Source organism: Coregonus clupeaformis, chromosome 17 (assembly GCF_020615455.1).
Source record: "Coregonus clupeaformis isolate EN_2021a chromosome 17, ASM2061545v1, whole genome shotgun sequence".
Classification (NCBI taxonomy): domain Eukaryota; kingdom Metazoa; phylum Chordata; class Actinopteri; order Salmoniformes; family Salmonidae; genus Coregonus; species Coregonus clupeaformis.
In genome coordinates this window covers 51,503,212-51,516,960 of record NC_059208.1, presented here as the reverse complement: position 1 = coordinate 51,516,960, position 13,749 = coordinate 51,503,212, and the positions used below count along the sequence as shown (strand labels likewise).

The window sequence follows — 13,749 nt, the reverse complement described above, 5'->3', positions numbered from 1 at the left end:
CCTTATTGATGATTATGTTGAAACACTCTGGTGAATGAAATGTGGTTGATATCTATGATTTTGTTTTTCTCAGTTGATTTGAGTACATTTTATATTATAGGACTATACTTCAGTTAACATGATTAAATCAGCTTTTCTTTAGATGTGAGGGTTTGGCCACATTAGGTGGGCAATGGAGACGTGGATTCATAGAATTCCCTCCTCCTTTTGGGATGCTGACTAAATGGTGTTTCATCCCTCAATTATAATTAGGGAGAGCATATTTATTAAGATTTATCATTGTAAATAATGCAGTTTTGAATAAAAAAAGCATGTAACACTTTTTAGAAATAATATTTAAAAACATCTACCTCCAACTTTGGTGTCTGCCTGTTGTCATGTTTAGAAATGTATGTCTGAATTCTAAGGTTAATCATTGCACGTTTCGCTTGGTACAGTATCTTGATGAAGCGCTTCGGTTCAGAAAATAAAGCATACTGCTCCTTTAAAAGCGGTTGGAACTGTTGTCACTAGTTACCACAGCCACAAAGTCATAAACCCCGCCCACTTCTACAATGTATCTTCTTAAAATGTGATTTTAAACCTGACCTTAACCCTAATTTAAGACCAAAGAGCTAATTGGTTGTTTTCATGGATTGTTACGATATAGTCAATTCTGACTTTGTGACTGCTGTCTAGTGGAAACCGTCGGAACCCGTACATCAGCATAGTTGCGTCTCCAGGACGACAAACAATTACAAAACGAACGGATATGCTTGTTTGTATCCAGCAACCAACACCTGTCGCCGATATCCTTGAACCGGACTGTTTCAGTGCTTTCAAAGAAGACCATATCGGTAATTTTCGGGAGGGATATATTTGTTTAGGAATGTATCGGTGGGCAACGACAGTGATTGATCAATAACCATTCAACATTAGCTCAGAAGTTCAAAGAAGCTAGCTAGCGCGCTGCTGCAAGCAGTGCTGGCTGCCAAACAACATAGCTAACTACATAATCACGATTCATGTGTTAACTTGTTTATATTCAACAACTCCTTCAAAACGAAAGATGTTTCATTTTTTAGGGTAGTCATATGGAGATTGCAGCTGCAAAAGAAGTTGATACATTGTTGCCTTGAATCATCTGTTTTCAGAACATTCATGATCAAGTGTTTCCTTGCAGAATGTCTACTTGTGGCTGATTTACTTTGTAATTACCAAAAAGGAATGAGAAACATTGCATAAGAGTTCGCTATCTAAACAAAGAATTAGGATGAACATCACGGAAGTGGAGGATCATATTTCCATGAAATACGAAATAAAGAGAAGACTTGGAAAGGGGGTAAGTAATTTTGTCTGTCCCAGTTTTTATAGTTCCTGAAAAAGTATTATTTGTTGTAAAAAAAAATAATAATCTGACAATAGTAATGTGAAAGTAAAACTAATGAATGACAGCTGTATTGCACACTCACTTGTCAAACAATAATAGCAAATAAATACAAAGAGCAAGTGGTTGTGTGTCAAATTGTATTGATTTTGATCTACGTGATTAGTACTGTCTAAAGAGAAAAATAAGTCGCTTTTGTAATCCATTTTATTCTATAGTCATTGAATTACTCTCAATTACACACATTGCTACTTTTCACATTTACCTCCCCAGTCATTCCTTTAAGAACAATTCTTAAAATTCCCCAGAATTAGTCTCTGTGAATACTGATGTCATAAGCTGGAGGATTGAAACAAGCCGTTTCTTTCAGCCAGGTCAGCAGACTTTGATACTAGGGAAAGAGAAAAATCACTGACTTCAGAGTCCAAATCTTTTGTTTAGTTTTTCCCTAGACGTAGAAGACCTGTTTTCTTTTCCTTGACAAACCAAGAAGAGTCTCAATGTTTTAGATCTAGCCTCCCTGATGCTTATTATATCTCTGAACTGTATAGTGGCAGGTGGCAAACTGTTGAGTAATGTAGATGCGTCACTCAATACTACCTATAATCTTCCCATGAGGAGGCCATGGGTCCTATTACACAGGTGTTAATGAAACCGACATCAGTGTGCTGCTCACAGTACATCTTCCTCCACTGTCCCTGACCAGGCTCGAACCAGTGATCGTTTTCTCGCAAACACACGTGACCGTCCTCCTTGACAACGTACCAACCGTTTTAGCTGTACGAATGCCACCAATTGGATAGCTCCATCGGCGACATTTCTAGCTTGCTGTGGAGTGAGTTTACGGCACGTTCTTAACTCCATTACACTCACCGCTTCTGAACTCGCGACACAGCGAGCTACCCCGGCCATTGAGGTAATTCCAACTGCCGATCCGGGTCACGGCACCAGTGACACCTACGTCAGTGTACTGCTCACAGTATAGCTTCCTGCACTGTCCCCATACCGGGCTCGAACCAGTGATCCTCCTGCTCTCAAACCCACGTGACCGTCCTCCTTGACAACGTACCAACCGTTTGAGTTATACAACAGGTGCCAATTGGACAGCTTCATCTGCAACATTTCAAGCTAGCTGTGGAGTGAGCTTTCGCCACGTTTACAGTTCAAATTTACCCAAGGAAATAAAACAAATGGTGTGGGGTTGTTGGGCACTATTCCTAGGTTACAATACCAAGAGTACCATCATAAGATCCAAGACAGTAATTTGTCAAAAACGGATCCTTCCCCCAAAAGTCTTCCTTTGAATACCCCTATTTCCCCAGTTTTCAGTCTTTCTGACAGGATTAAAGTAAGCCTTGCTATGCTCGTTTAGCAGGAAGTCACTGACGCCAGAGGGACCAGACCAGTGTCTAGTGTTCCCTGACCATGTCTTGTCTTCTCACCCATTGATGTCATAACCAGTCACCTCTCCTCAATGTGCTGCTGACTCCAAAAGTGCTTAGTAATCGCTCCCTAGAACGTTTAGTCTTTCCTTATTCTCTTCTCTACTCCCCTGTCTGTTCCATGTTGTGTTTTGAGTTTCTCTTAGGGCTCAACTACAGTCTTGTGGCTGTTTGTTTTACCTTTAATCCTTATAATGGCTCACTAACAGTTTTATATCTCTTTATCCACTCTGTGTCCAGGCATATGGGATTGTATGGAAGGCTGTGGACAGACAGACAGGAGAAGTTGTGGCTGTAAAGAAAATATTTGATGCCTTCAGGAATAGGACTGATGCCCAGGTTTGTGATTCATGATGAGATTGGTAATTGACATAGACTACTAGTTTTGTCTGCCACTAACTAGGTGTAGCTACAACGGTATGAAAATGTATGCACTCACTAACTGTAAGTCGCTCTGGATAAGAGCATCTGCTAAATGACTAAAATGTAAAAATGTTAATATATGTTGTGCCAGTTTGTGGGGCGTAACAAAAAGTCCCTATTCAACAACCTTGACTATATCTAATTATCATTTTATGGCAATACTGTAAGAGCCAGGGGTTCTCAAACAACTTGTTTCATTTTTTTCCGTTAATGATTAAATAGATTGTTAATCAAAATTACTTTGGCCTTTCCTACCTCTTCCCAATGTTATTTTTTCTCCACAGCGGACATTCAGAGAAATAATGTTTCTTCAGGTAAGACTGAATACCTATTTCAGTTAGCAACAAATGGGAAGTTGAACTGAGTGCTTCAATTGTTTGAAATGGAGGACAACCGCAGCCAGCTACAGTATATAGCCAGAGTGGAATGGTCATGTTGCTGTGTACACTGGGACTGTGTTTGCATACCGTAATGTAAACACCAGATGGCTCCTGCTCTTCAGGAAGAGTCCTTGATGCTGATTAGCCCCTGCCAAGTGTTGAACTGGTGTATCTACAATTGTGTATAACATAATCTGGCCAATTTAGAACCGAAAATCTCACATAAACGTAGCCTGTCCACGAGAGATTATGCATAACAAAATGGACATTAACATTTTTATGGCATGGTTTTGAAATGAATGCATAAAATAATAAATCCCTATGCTAAAGTCTCATAGTCTAGACAGAGACAGTTCTGTTTAGTTATTCTATAGTTGAGCAGAAGCCTTAGTCCAGGTTCACAGATACAACCCCTGTACCATTTTAAAGAGACTACTAACAGTATTGTGGACAGTTTGCAGTGTGATTTGGTGCTTAGTTCATCATTCATAGGGTGGCCATATATTCTGACCTACTGAAAGGGGACAGAAAACTGGTCGCACAGAGAAGCAAACAGTGTGGTCAGTTTTTGTACGTTTCCATCCTCTGCGGCCAGGGAAAACAGGCCAGGGCCTTAAGCTGTGTGTCAGTGTCCATAATCAGCTATTGCCATCTCCCACAAAAACACTGGCACCACAGTCTAGAGGATTTACATAACAACGCATCTAAACATTAACCCACACCAACACCACATAGACTGTTCTTATGTCACTATCCCTAAGAAGATTCTTCCCTTTGTAGTCGTAACATTTATTTCACTCAATTATGGTGGTCTTTGAGGACTGTGTGTGTGCTTGTTTGTGACGTGTGTGTGTGTGTGTGTGCGCGTTTTCTAAACTGTTCTGTATTTCTCCCTGCAGGAGTTTGGAGATCATGCCAACATCGTCAAACTGCTGAATGTCATCAGAGCTCAAAATGACAAAGATATTTACCTGGTCTTTGAATACATGGGTGAGGACTCTTATGTGGATTATCTGTTGACATCCATTTTTAATATTATTTTGATTTCACTTGAGGAATGTGGTAATATGTGAGATGGTAGCACACTGTATCATATAAAATGGCTATTTGGTAATGTGATGGAAAATGTTATGTTTGTGCTTTTCTAATAACCAATTTCTGTGTTCATGCAAGTGACTGATTTGAACGAATCCTCACTATCAGTATCTGCAATTTGGCAGTACGCCCAGAACCTTGTTTTGAGAACGAAAGGATATCTCAGTTTCAAGGTCTCAGCTTGGAGAGAAGAAGCCTCGTGAGGTATTGGTCTGTCACATGCATGAACCAGTATTGGTCGGTCACATGCATGAACCAAATGTTAATGATGAATGATACCCACAAAAATACATTTTCAATGCTTTGCCACAGTATTTATTATTGGCCACCTATCCTGTGCTAAATTTAATTGGGTCGGCCATTTTGAAATAACAGCAAAAAAAATGCAGGCAGGCAAGAGGTTATTCAGCAGTTTAAACCTGGCACCAGAGGAAAGGGTGATAGGGAGGGCTCCTCTCCTCTTGGCTGCCTGCTATGCATGCTGAGTCTACACATTGGACTGCTCTCTGTTCTCTGCAGCCTAATCTCTTAGTGTGTGGGGCCGCATCACTGCACATGGTGCCCCTGGCACACACCCACCGTCACACGTGCACACATTTTTGGGGGCACTGCAGGAGTGCGTAGATTGTTTATGGGAAACGTGACACATCTGGTTTGTCATTCACTTGACTGCTAAATTAATCTTGTGTTTGTGGTTCATTGTGTGTTTGTGGAAAGGTGTTTTCAAAGTGTCATTATTCTAAGGGGGGGGAAGAATGAATGCTCAGTGCTGGACGATTCCATTTGGTTATGATTCCTGTTGGTTATTTGTGTTTTTACCAACTGTGTGTTGCAGACACCGACCTGCATGCAGTGATAAAGAAAGGCAACCTGCTGAAAGACATCCATAAACGCTATGTCATGCATCAACTCCTCAAGGCCACCAAATACCTGCACTCAGGCAATGTCATCCACAGAGACCAGAAGGTACAGTAAAATGGTTAAATTGCCAATGTACTAAAAAGTGTGCTTGTTGAGAATATGACATTATTGCATTTGCAGATGTGCTGGTGCCACCAGTATGGATGACGCTATCCAATTCTTCTGTTTATCTGGAGGGAAAACTATTTGGATGACATGATTGAATTTGCTTTTCTCTTCCCTCAGCCCTCCAATATTCTGCTTGACACGGATTGCTTTGTGAAGCTTTGTGACTTCGGTTTAGCAAGGTCTCTCTGCCAGATCCAGGAGGATGCTGGGAACCCGGCGCTGACAGAGTATGTGGCGACGCGGTGGTACAGAGCTCCTGAGATCCTGCTGGGCTCCTCAAGGTACACACACACTGGGATTACATGGAGCAGTGCACTGTACGGCCTACTTTTCCCAAGTAACTGAGCCACTCCTTTAGGCTTGAATTTTTTTTTTTTTATAATCAAGGGTGAAATGCACACATCCATACAAAACATAATCTGGTGTGCATCATGTGATTTTAACCAACTATGAGCAGGCAATGCCTACTCATAATTGGTTAAAATCAGATGTCATCAGAAACACTTATCTATTACCAAACATAGAAAAGTGCCATTTTCACATATGTTGGGGTGGAGCTGGAGATGATGAATATGAAGTATAATTTTTTTTGAATTTCCCTTTAATGTATACAGTGGGGAGAACAAGTATTTGATACACTGCCGATTTTGCAGGTTTTCCAGAATCCAGAAAATCACATTGTATGATTTTTAAGTAATACATTTGCATTTTATTGCATGACATAAGTATTTGATACATCAGAAAAGCAGAACTTAATATTTGGTACAGAAACCTTTGTTTGCAATTACAGAGATCATACGCTTCCTGTAGGTCTTGACCAGGTTTGCACACACTGCAGCAGGGACTTTGGCCCACTCCTCCATACAGACCTTCTCCAGATCCTTCAGGTTTCGGGGCTGTCGCTGGGCAATACGGACTTTCAGCTCCCACCAAAGATGTTCTATTGGGTTCAGGTCTGGAGACTGGCTAGGCCACTCCAGGACCTTGAGATGCTTCTTACAGAGCCACTCCTTAGTTGCCCTGGCTGTGTGTTTCGGGTCGTTGTCATGCTGGAAGACCCAGCCACGACCCATCTTCAATGCTCTTACTGAGGGAAGGAGGTTGTTGGCCAAGCTCTCGCGATACATGGCCCCATCCATCCTCCCCACAATACGGTGCAGTCGTCCTGTCCCCTTTGCAGAAAAGCATCCCCAAAGAATGATGTTTCCACCTCCATGCTTCACGGTTGGGATGGTGTTCTTGGGGTTGTACTCATCCTTCTTCTTCCTCCAAACACGGCGAGTGGAGTTTAGACCAAAAAGCTCTATTTTTGTCTCATCAGACCACATGACCTTCTCCCATTCCTCCTCTGGATCATCCAGATGGTCATTGGCAAACTTCAGACGGGCCTGGACATGCGCTGGCTTGAGCAGGGGGACTTTGCGTGCGCTGCAGGATTTTAATCCATGACGGTGTAGTGTGTTACTAATGGTTTTCTTTGAGACTGTGGTCCCAGCTCTCTTCAGGTCATTGACCAGGTCCTGCCGTGTAGTTCTGGGCTGATCCCTCACCTTCCTCATGATCATTGATGCCCCACGAGGTGAGATCTTGCATGGAGCCCCAGATCGAGGGTGATTGACCGTCATCTTGAACTTCTTCCATTTTCTAATAATTGCGCCAACAGTTGTTGCCTTCTCACCAAGCTGCTTGCCTATTGCCCTATAGCCCATCCCAGCCTTGTGCAGGTCTACAATTTACTTACACAGCTCTCTGGTCTTGGCCATTGTGGAGAGGTTGGCGTCTGTTTGATTGAGTGTGTGGACAGGTGTCTTTTATACAGGTAACGAGTTCAAACAGGTGCAGTTAATACAGGTAATGAGTGGAGAACAGGAGGGCTTCTTAAAGAAAAACTAACAGGTCTGTGAGAGCCGGAATTCTTACTGGTTGGTAGGTGATCAAATACTTATGTCATGCAATAAAATGCAAATTAATTACTTAAAAATCATACAATGTGATTTTCTGGATTTTTTTATTCCCACAGTGTACCATAAAAAAAGACCTCTACATGCTTTGTAAGTAGGAAAACCTGCAAAATCGGCAGTGTATCAAATACTTGTTCTCCCCACTGTATGTGTATCGCTCTCTCTTTGCCATAGAAAATGATGTGGGTTGAGCGTGAGAAATGCACTCTACAAATTAAATATTATTATTATAAGTTTGTAATGTTAAAATTAGTTGCCCTTTTGCTAGATCAATGTACTTGATGTGAAGGTAAGTAGTAGCCATGCAGAAACCTGCATATTGGAAGTCAGTCCATGAAAATCCTTTTGATTTCTTCTACAGATACACAAAGGGGGTGGACATGTGGAGCATAGGTTGTATCCTAGGAGAGATGCTACTTGGGCAGCCCCTTTTCCCTGGAACCTCCACCATCAACCAGATAGAGAAAATCATGAGTGCCATTCCACACCCCAGCCCAGAGGGTGAGTGTTAAGTCGTCGCTGCGGGGTTCACAGATCATTGCTAGCGTGCTATTTGCTTGTTGAGCACTAGTAGTGAGAATCAAGTTGTTATGCCCCTAACTGACCAAGTTAACTGACCAACTGATCATTACCTAAGTAATGATATGTGATTTTGTTTTCAGACGTACTTTCCATCAGATCCGAGTATGGTGCCTCTGTGATTCAGAGGATGCTACTGAAGTAAGTCATAGCGGAAATCTACTGGGTCCTACAGAAGTAAATGTCTATATAAAGGTGCAGAGTCAGCTGTCTAGACATGTATTCACTGCGCTGCACTGTCTGTATTTGTCTGTGTCCAGGCCCCAGGTGCCTCTAGAGGATCTTCTGCAGCCGTCGGTGCCCCCGGATGCCCTAGACCTGGTGCGTCGCCTACTGGTGTTCAACCCAGACAAGAGGCTGACCGCTGAGCAGGCCCTGCAGCACCTCTACGTCTCCAGGTACCTTAGAAATAAAATCAAACTTCATTTATACAGCACATCTCATACATTAAAATGCAGTGCAATGTGCTTTATAGGAGCTTTATATAGGCTTTTGTGCTCCAGTACCAGCATCCATTTCATACATGGTTATCAATCATGTCCAGTCAAATGTGTTTTATAAAGTCATTTTTAAATCAGCAGTTGTCACAAGGCACTTTAGAGTAACCCAGCCTAGAACCCAAAGAGCAAGCAAAGCTGTTTGATGACATAATGCTTGAATCCTCTTGTGATGCCAATACTGATAATTTCTGTTGTAAACAAAGGGTTTAAGTTTACGCCTGTTAGTATATACAGTATATAGGGTGCATCCCAAATGGCACCCTGTTCCCTACCACTACTTTTGACCAGGCTCCCTATATTGGGAATAGAGTGCCGTTTGGGACGCTGCCGAAGTGTTTTCTGTTTTGTTTGTTTGTTTATGTTACTGAGTAGCGCGAGTTGTCACGTCTGTATGCATGGCTTGGATTTAACAATGTATCATCTATTTGTGTTATGTTATGTAATCTTTGCGTTTTTCCTCTTCATGTCACTGGAGATTCCACAACCCAGCCAAGGAGCCAGGTCTGGACTCTGACGTGATCCTGCCTGTGGATGATGATGTCCAGTTGTCGGTGGTTCAGTACCGCAACAAACTGTATGAGGTAATACTGAGGGGAGGGAGAATGATGAACACCTGTCTCATGTTCTGTGTTTGGTTGGCTTAGGCTGGACCATTACTGCCAAGTTTTTAACAGTAACTAATAAAGTGTTCAACTAAGTTCTTTCAGGGCATTATGACATACAGTGAGGGGAAAAAAGTATTTGATCCCATGCTGATTTTGTATGTTTGCCCACTGACAAAGACATGATCAGTCTATAATTTTAATGGTAGGTTTATTTGAACAGTGAGAGACAGAATAACAACAAAAAAATCCAGAAAAACGCATGGTGAGGATGGTGTTCTTGGGGTCATAGGCAGCATTCCTCCTCCTCCAAACACGGCGAGTTGAGTTGATGCCAAAGAGCTCGATTTTGGTCTCATCTGACCACAACACTTTCACCCAGTTCTCCTCTGAATCATTCAGATGTTCATTGGCAAACTTCAGACGGGCCTGTATATGTGCTTTCTTGAGCAGGGGGACCTTGCGGGCGCTGCAGGATTTCAGTCCTTCACTGCGTAGTGTGTTACCAATTGTTTTCTTGGTGACTATGGTCCCATCTGCCTTGAGATCATTGACAAGTTCCTCCCGTGTAGTTCTGGGCTGATTCCTCACCGTTCTCATGATCATTGCAACTCCACGAGGTGAGATCTTGCATGGAGCCCCAGGCCGAGGGAGATTGACAGTTCTTTTGTGTTTCTTCCATTTGCGAATAATCGCACCAACTGTTGTCACCTTCTCACCAAGCTGCTTGGCGATGGTCTTGTAGCCCATTCCAGCCTTGTGTAGATCTACAATCTTGTCCCTGACATCCTTGGAGAGCTCTTTGGTCTTGGCCATGGTGGAGAGTTTGGAATCTGAATGATTGTTTGCTTCTGTGGACAGGTATCTTTTTATACAGGTAACAAACTGAGATTAGGAGCTCTCCCTTTAAGAGTGTGCGCCTAATCTCTGTTCGTTACCTGTATAAAAGACACCTGGGAGCCAGAAATCTTTCTGATTTAGAGGGGGTCAAATACTTATTTCCCTCATTAAAATGCAAATCAATTTATAAAAATTTTTACATGCGTTTTTCAGGATTTCTTTGTTGTTATTCTGTCTCTCACTGTTCAAATACATCTACCATTAAAATTATACTCTGATCATTTCTTTGTCAGTGGGCAAACGTACAAAATCAGCAGGGGATCAAATACTTTTTTCCCTCACTGTATATATTTATATTTTTGTAACGAATGGAAAAAAGGCACAGTATCTATAAGGAGTTTTATCCCTCCCTCTCTTATATCTGTCCTGTGGAAAAGATGATTCTAGAGAAGAGGACCACAAGGAGAATGCCACGTCATGTCCAGCCCAGGCCGAGGAAGAAAGAGGAGCCTGTCTCTAGGTCTGGGTCTGGGTGTGACAGTGGAGACCACGGGAGGGAAAGTCCCACTGGGAAGGACAATGGAGGGCCGGAGCCAGTCCCAGTGGCTGGTGATGGTGGAGGGGACCTTGGGGTTAAATCCCCTCATGATAAGACAGAACACCAGGCTGCTCGTCCAGTTATCACTGTACCTACCCCAGTACCTGTGTCCACCCAGCCAGCCCTGGAGAGGACCAGCCCTGCAGCTAGCCCCATCATGGGAAAGACTACATATAATCCCATCACACATGTTGCCAGTGAGTACACTAACACACAAAATAGCACAATTGGTTAGGAGCCCGTAAAATGGTAGCCATCCCCTCCGGGCTTGTAAGTAAGCATTTCACGGTATTTGGCACGTGACAAATACAATTTGAGTTGATTTGGTCCCCCACATTCACATTTACACACACCTTCATACTTCATACACACAGACACATACTTTGTCATGGTATTTATCTTATCTTTCTCTCATGTAGATGGTTTTGTTAGAAGTCTGGCTGGACCACCTCACTATTTTCGCTCCGGTACTGCCAGCAGGAAACTGGAGGGACAGATGAGTAATGAAAATGTAACCGTACCGCCAGCAGAGGGTGCTAATGACACTGTTGTAAGTACCACGGCAATAGGGAAATTCTCAGGTCCCAGGAATGAGTTTAGTTACAACAGATTAAATTGATCATGTTTAATACAAGCTGCAACAAGGGAACAATAATCAGCAACAAATCAAAAAGATTGTTGCAGAATAAATTACCCAGCTTATGCCTCCATAACTTGCTACATTTGCACACACTGTATATATATATTTTCTGTTGTATTTTTTGACTTTGTTTTCTTACCCCATATGTAACTCTATGTTGTTTTTATCGCACTGATTTGCTTTATCTTGGCCAGGTCGCAGTTGTAAATGAGAACTTGTTCTCAACTGGCTTACCTGTTTAAATAAAGGTTAAATAAAATAAATAAATAAAATTATATCCTCTTAAGATACATGATATAATGCAATACCTATGTGTGTACCGTATGTGTTTGTGCAAATAATCAGTGTGTCCTCGATCCTTGTACTAGGACCTTCAGTGATTAGTTGCAGCGTCACTTGTTAATAGCAGAATACAATGGAAAGATTAAACTACACACAATTCAGACTGAGGTCTAGCAACCTTCAGCGGACACCTTGAATATCTAAAATACAGATGACTGGATAGACAAGCATGTTTAGTCATTTTACATTTTAGTCATTTTAGCAGACGCTCTTATCCAGAGCGACTTACAGTTAGTGAGTGCATACATTTTCATACTGGCCCCCCGTGGGAAATGAACCCACAACCCTGGCGTTGCAAGCGCCATGCTCTACCAACTGAGCTACAGGGGACTAGTCATATGTATTACAGACAGACTACATTTATGAAACATTGTGTTGATGATCACAACGCAGCACAAGTTATTTTCAGTGTCCAGTGAAAAATATACAATGCATGGGGGGGAAAAGATCTGTAATAATGTCTCTCTCTGTGTCTTTCTCTCGCTCTCTCTCTCTCTCTCTCCCCCATCTGCCAGTCTATGGAGCAGATTCTGCAGCGCGGTCGCTCAGCCCCTGTCAGCCGTACCCGTTCCTTCTCCCTGACCCTCTCCCAGCCTCAGAACAACCCGCTGATCCGCAGAGACGAGCCTTCGGTGTCCTCAGGGATATGTGTCACCTCTGCACGCCTGGTGAGTGGACTTTGCCTTGCTACTTTAACAAGGTCATATGATCTCATATACTGTTGCTGCTGCCACTATTAAGGTTTTATGGTAATGCCATACATAAATCATATTTTATGTCATTTTCCACTGTTTCATTATCACCCTGTTGGGAACAGGGAACTCAGCTGCTGTGCAATGAATCCTACTACTTCTTGTTATTGGACCCATATTTACCCTCATAACATTTTGAAATCTCCCCCTCTAACCCAAATGTTCTTCCTTTTGGGGGGTAAATATAGAACCAGAGGTCCCAGTCTCAGACACGAGAGGCACGGCCCCCTCCTCCCAGGTTCAGTAAGAAGGTTTTCCAGAGTAACGCCAACGTGGCGGCTGCCGGGGATCCCCGTGCCAAACTAGGCAGCTACTCTCAGGCTTACGGCACCATCAACAAGACACAACTGGACAACCTTATGAGGAGTCGACACCACCAGTAACCACCACACTATGCTGGATGTATGGGACACTGTCTGACATCAGATGGGGCAAGAGACAAGGGGACAGGGAACAGGGAGATAAAGGCTAGTGGAATGTTTGGAGAGGAAAATATTATTGCAAGACATAAGATTTCAGCAGTACAGATTGAAGTAACAATGTAGACATGGAAATCCAAGGAGTAAAGGTGGCAATGATTTAATGCTGCCAATTTAACCCCATTTTCTATGTGAAATAATGTTGTGCTGGGTAATGGGGACTATGGACCCTTAGTTTAATGTAACTAAATGTGCAAGGGTTTTACTGTGAAATGCTTTATACTAGAGGGCACAAGACCTAGCAGTGTAAATATATGTTGAGTCAGGCAATACATTTCTAAAACAGAACATTTCTAATGTTATGTGTAATAAGTAAATAACTATTTTAGTCATTTCCTAGCAAGCAAATTCAATATACTTTATTGCAAAATGGTGCTTCCAACACAGCAAAATAAATGTTGACAGTGTATGTATGTAAAGCAAACCTGTGGTTTCATATTAAAAAGAAGACCGCAAGCAATTGTGAGTCACTTCTTTCTTTTAAACCTTAGTGGTGAATGTATTTGTTATATTCATGGTATGGTACAGTGCACACCACTTTGTTCAATATAAAGGTTGGACGCTGACACCCACATTTATGGGTCACAGCTTGTCTTACCATAGTCATATTGTATTGACATCAAAACATGTTACTACAGCTCACTCAATGGTGAATGTAATTTGTTTTCAATTAAAATAGCATGTACATGTGTGTAAGGTTTGGTGATTCCCACAAACAAGC

At 42.2% G+C, this 13,749-nt stretch overlaps 1 protein-coding gene across 2 annotated transcripts; it reads left to right on the top strand.

Moving 5' to 3' along the window:
- The first annotated feature begins 524 nt into the window (after window positions 1-524).
- Window positions 525-13,513, top strand: LOC121560743 (mitogen-activated protein kinase 15). Of its 2 annotated transcripts, XM_041873665.2 has the most exons (15): window positions 525-836; window positions 1,163-1,321; window positions 3,049-3,147; window positions 3,516-3,545; window positions 4,511-4,601; window positions 5,542-5,672; window positions 5,853-6,016; window positions 8,058-8,197; window positions 8,359-8,416; window positions 8,536-8,673; window positions 9,251-9,356; window positions 10,655-11,012; window positions 11,235-11,365; window positions 12,313-12,465; window positions 12,738-13,513. In XM_041873665.2, the coding sequence occupies exons 2-15, from the start codon at window positions 1,253-1,255 to the stop codon at window positions 12,930-12,932; spliced, it is 1,863 nt and encodes a 620-aa protein (XP_041729599.1). In that variant the 5' UTR covers window positions 525-836; window positions 1,163-1,252; the 3' UTR covers window positions 12,933-13,513. The 2 variants fall into 2 exon arrangements, with proteins under 2 accessions (XP_041729599.1, XP_045082345.1); XM_045226410.1 differs by having other exon boundaries at window positions 525-1,321.
- The last annotated feature ends 236 nt before the right edge of the window (window positions 13,514-13,749 follow it).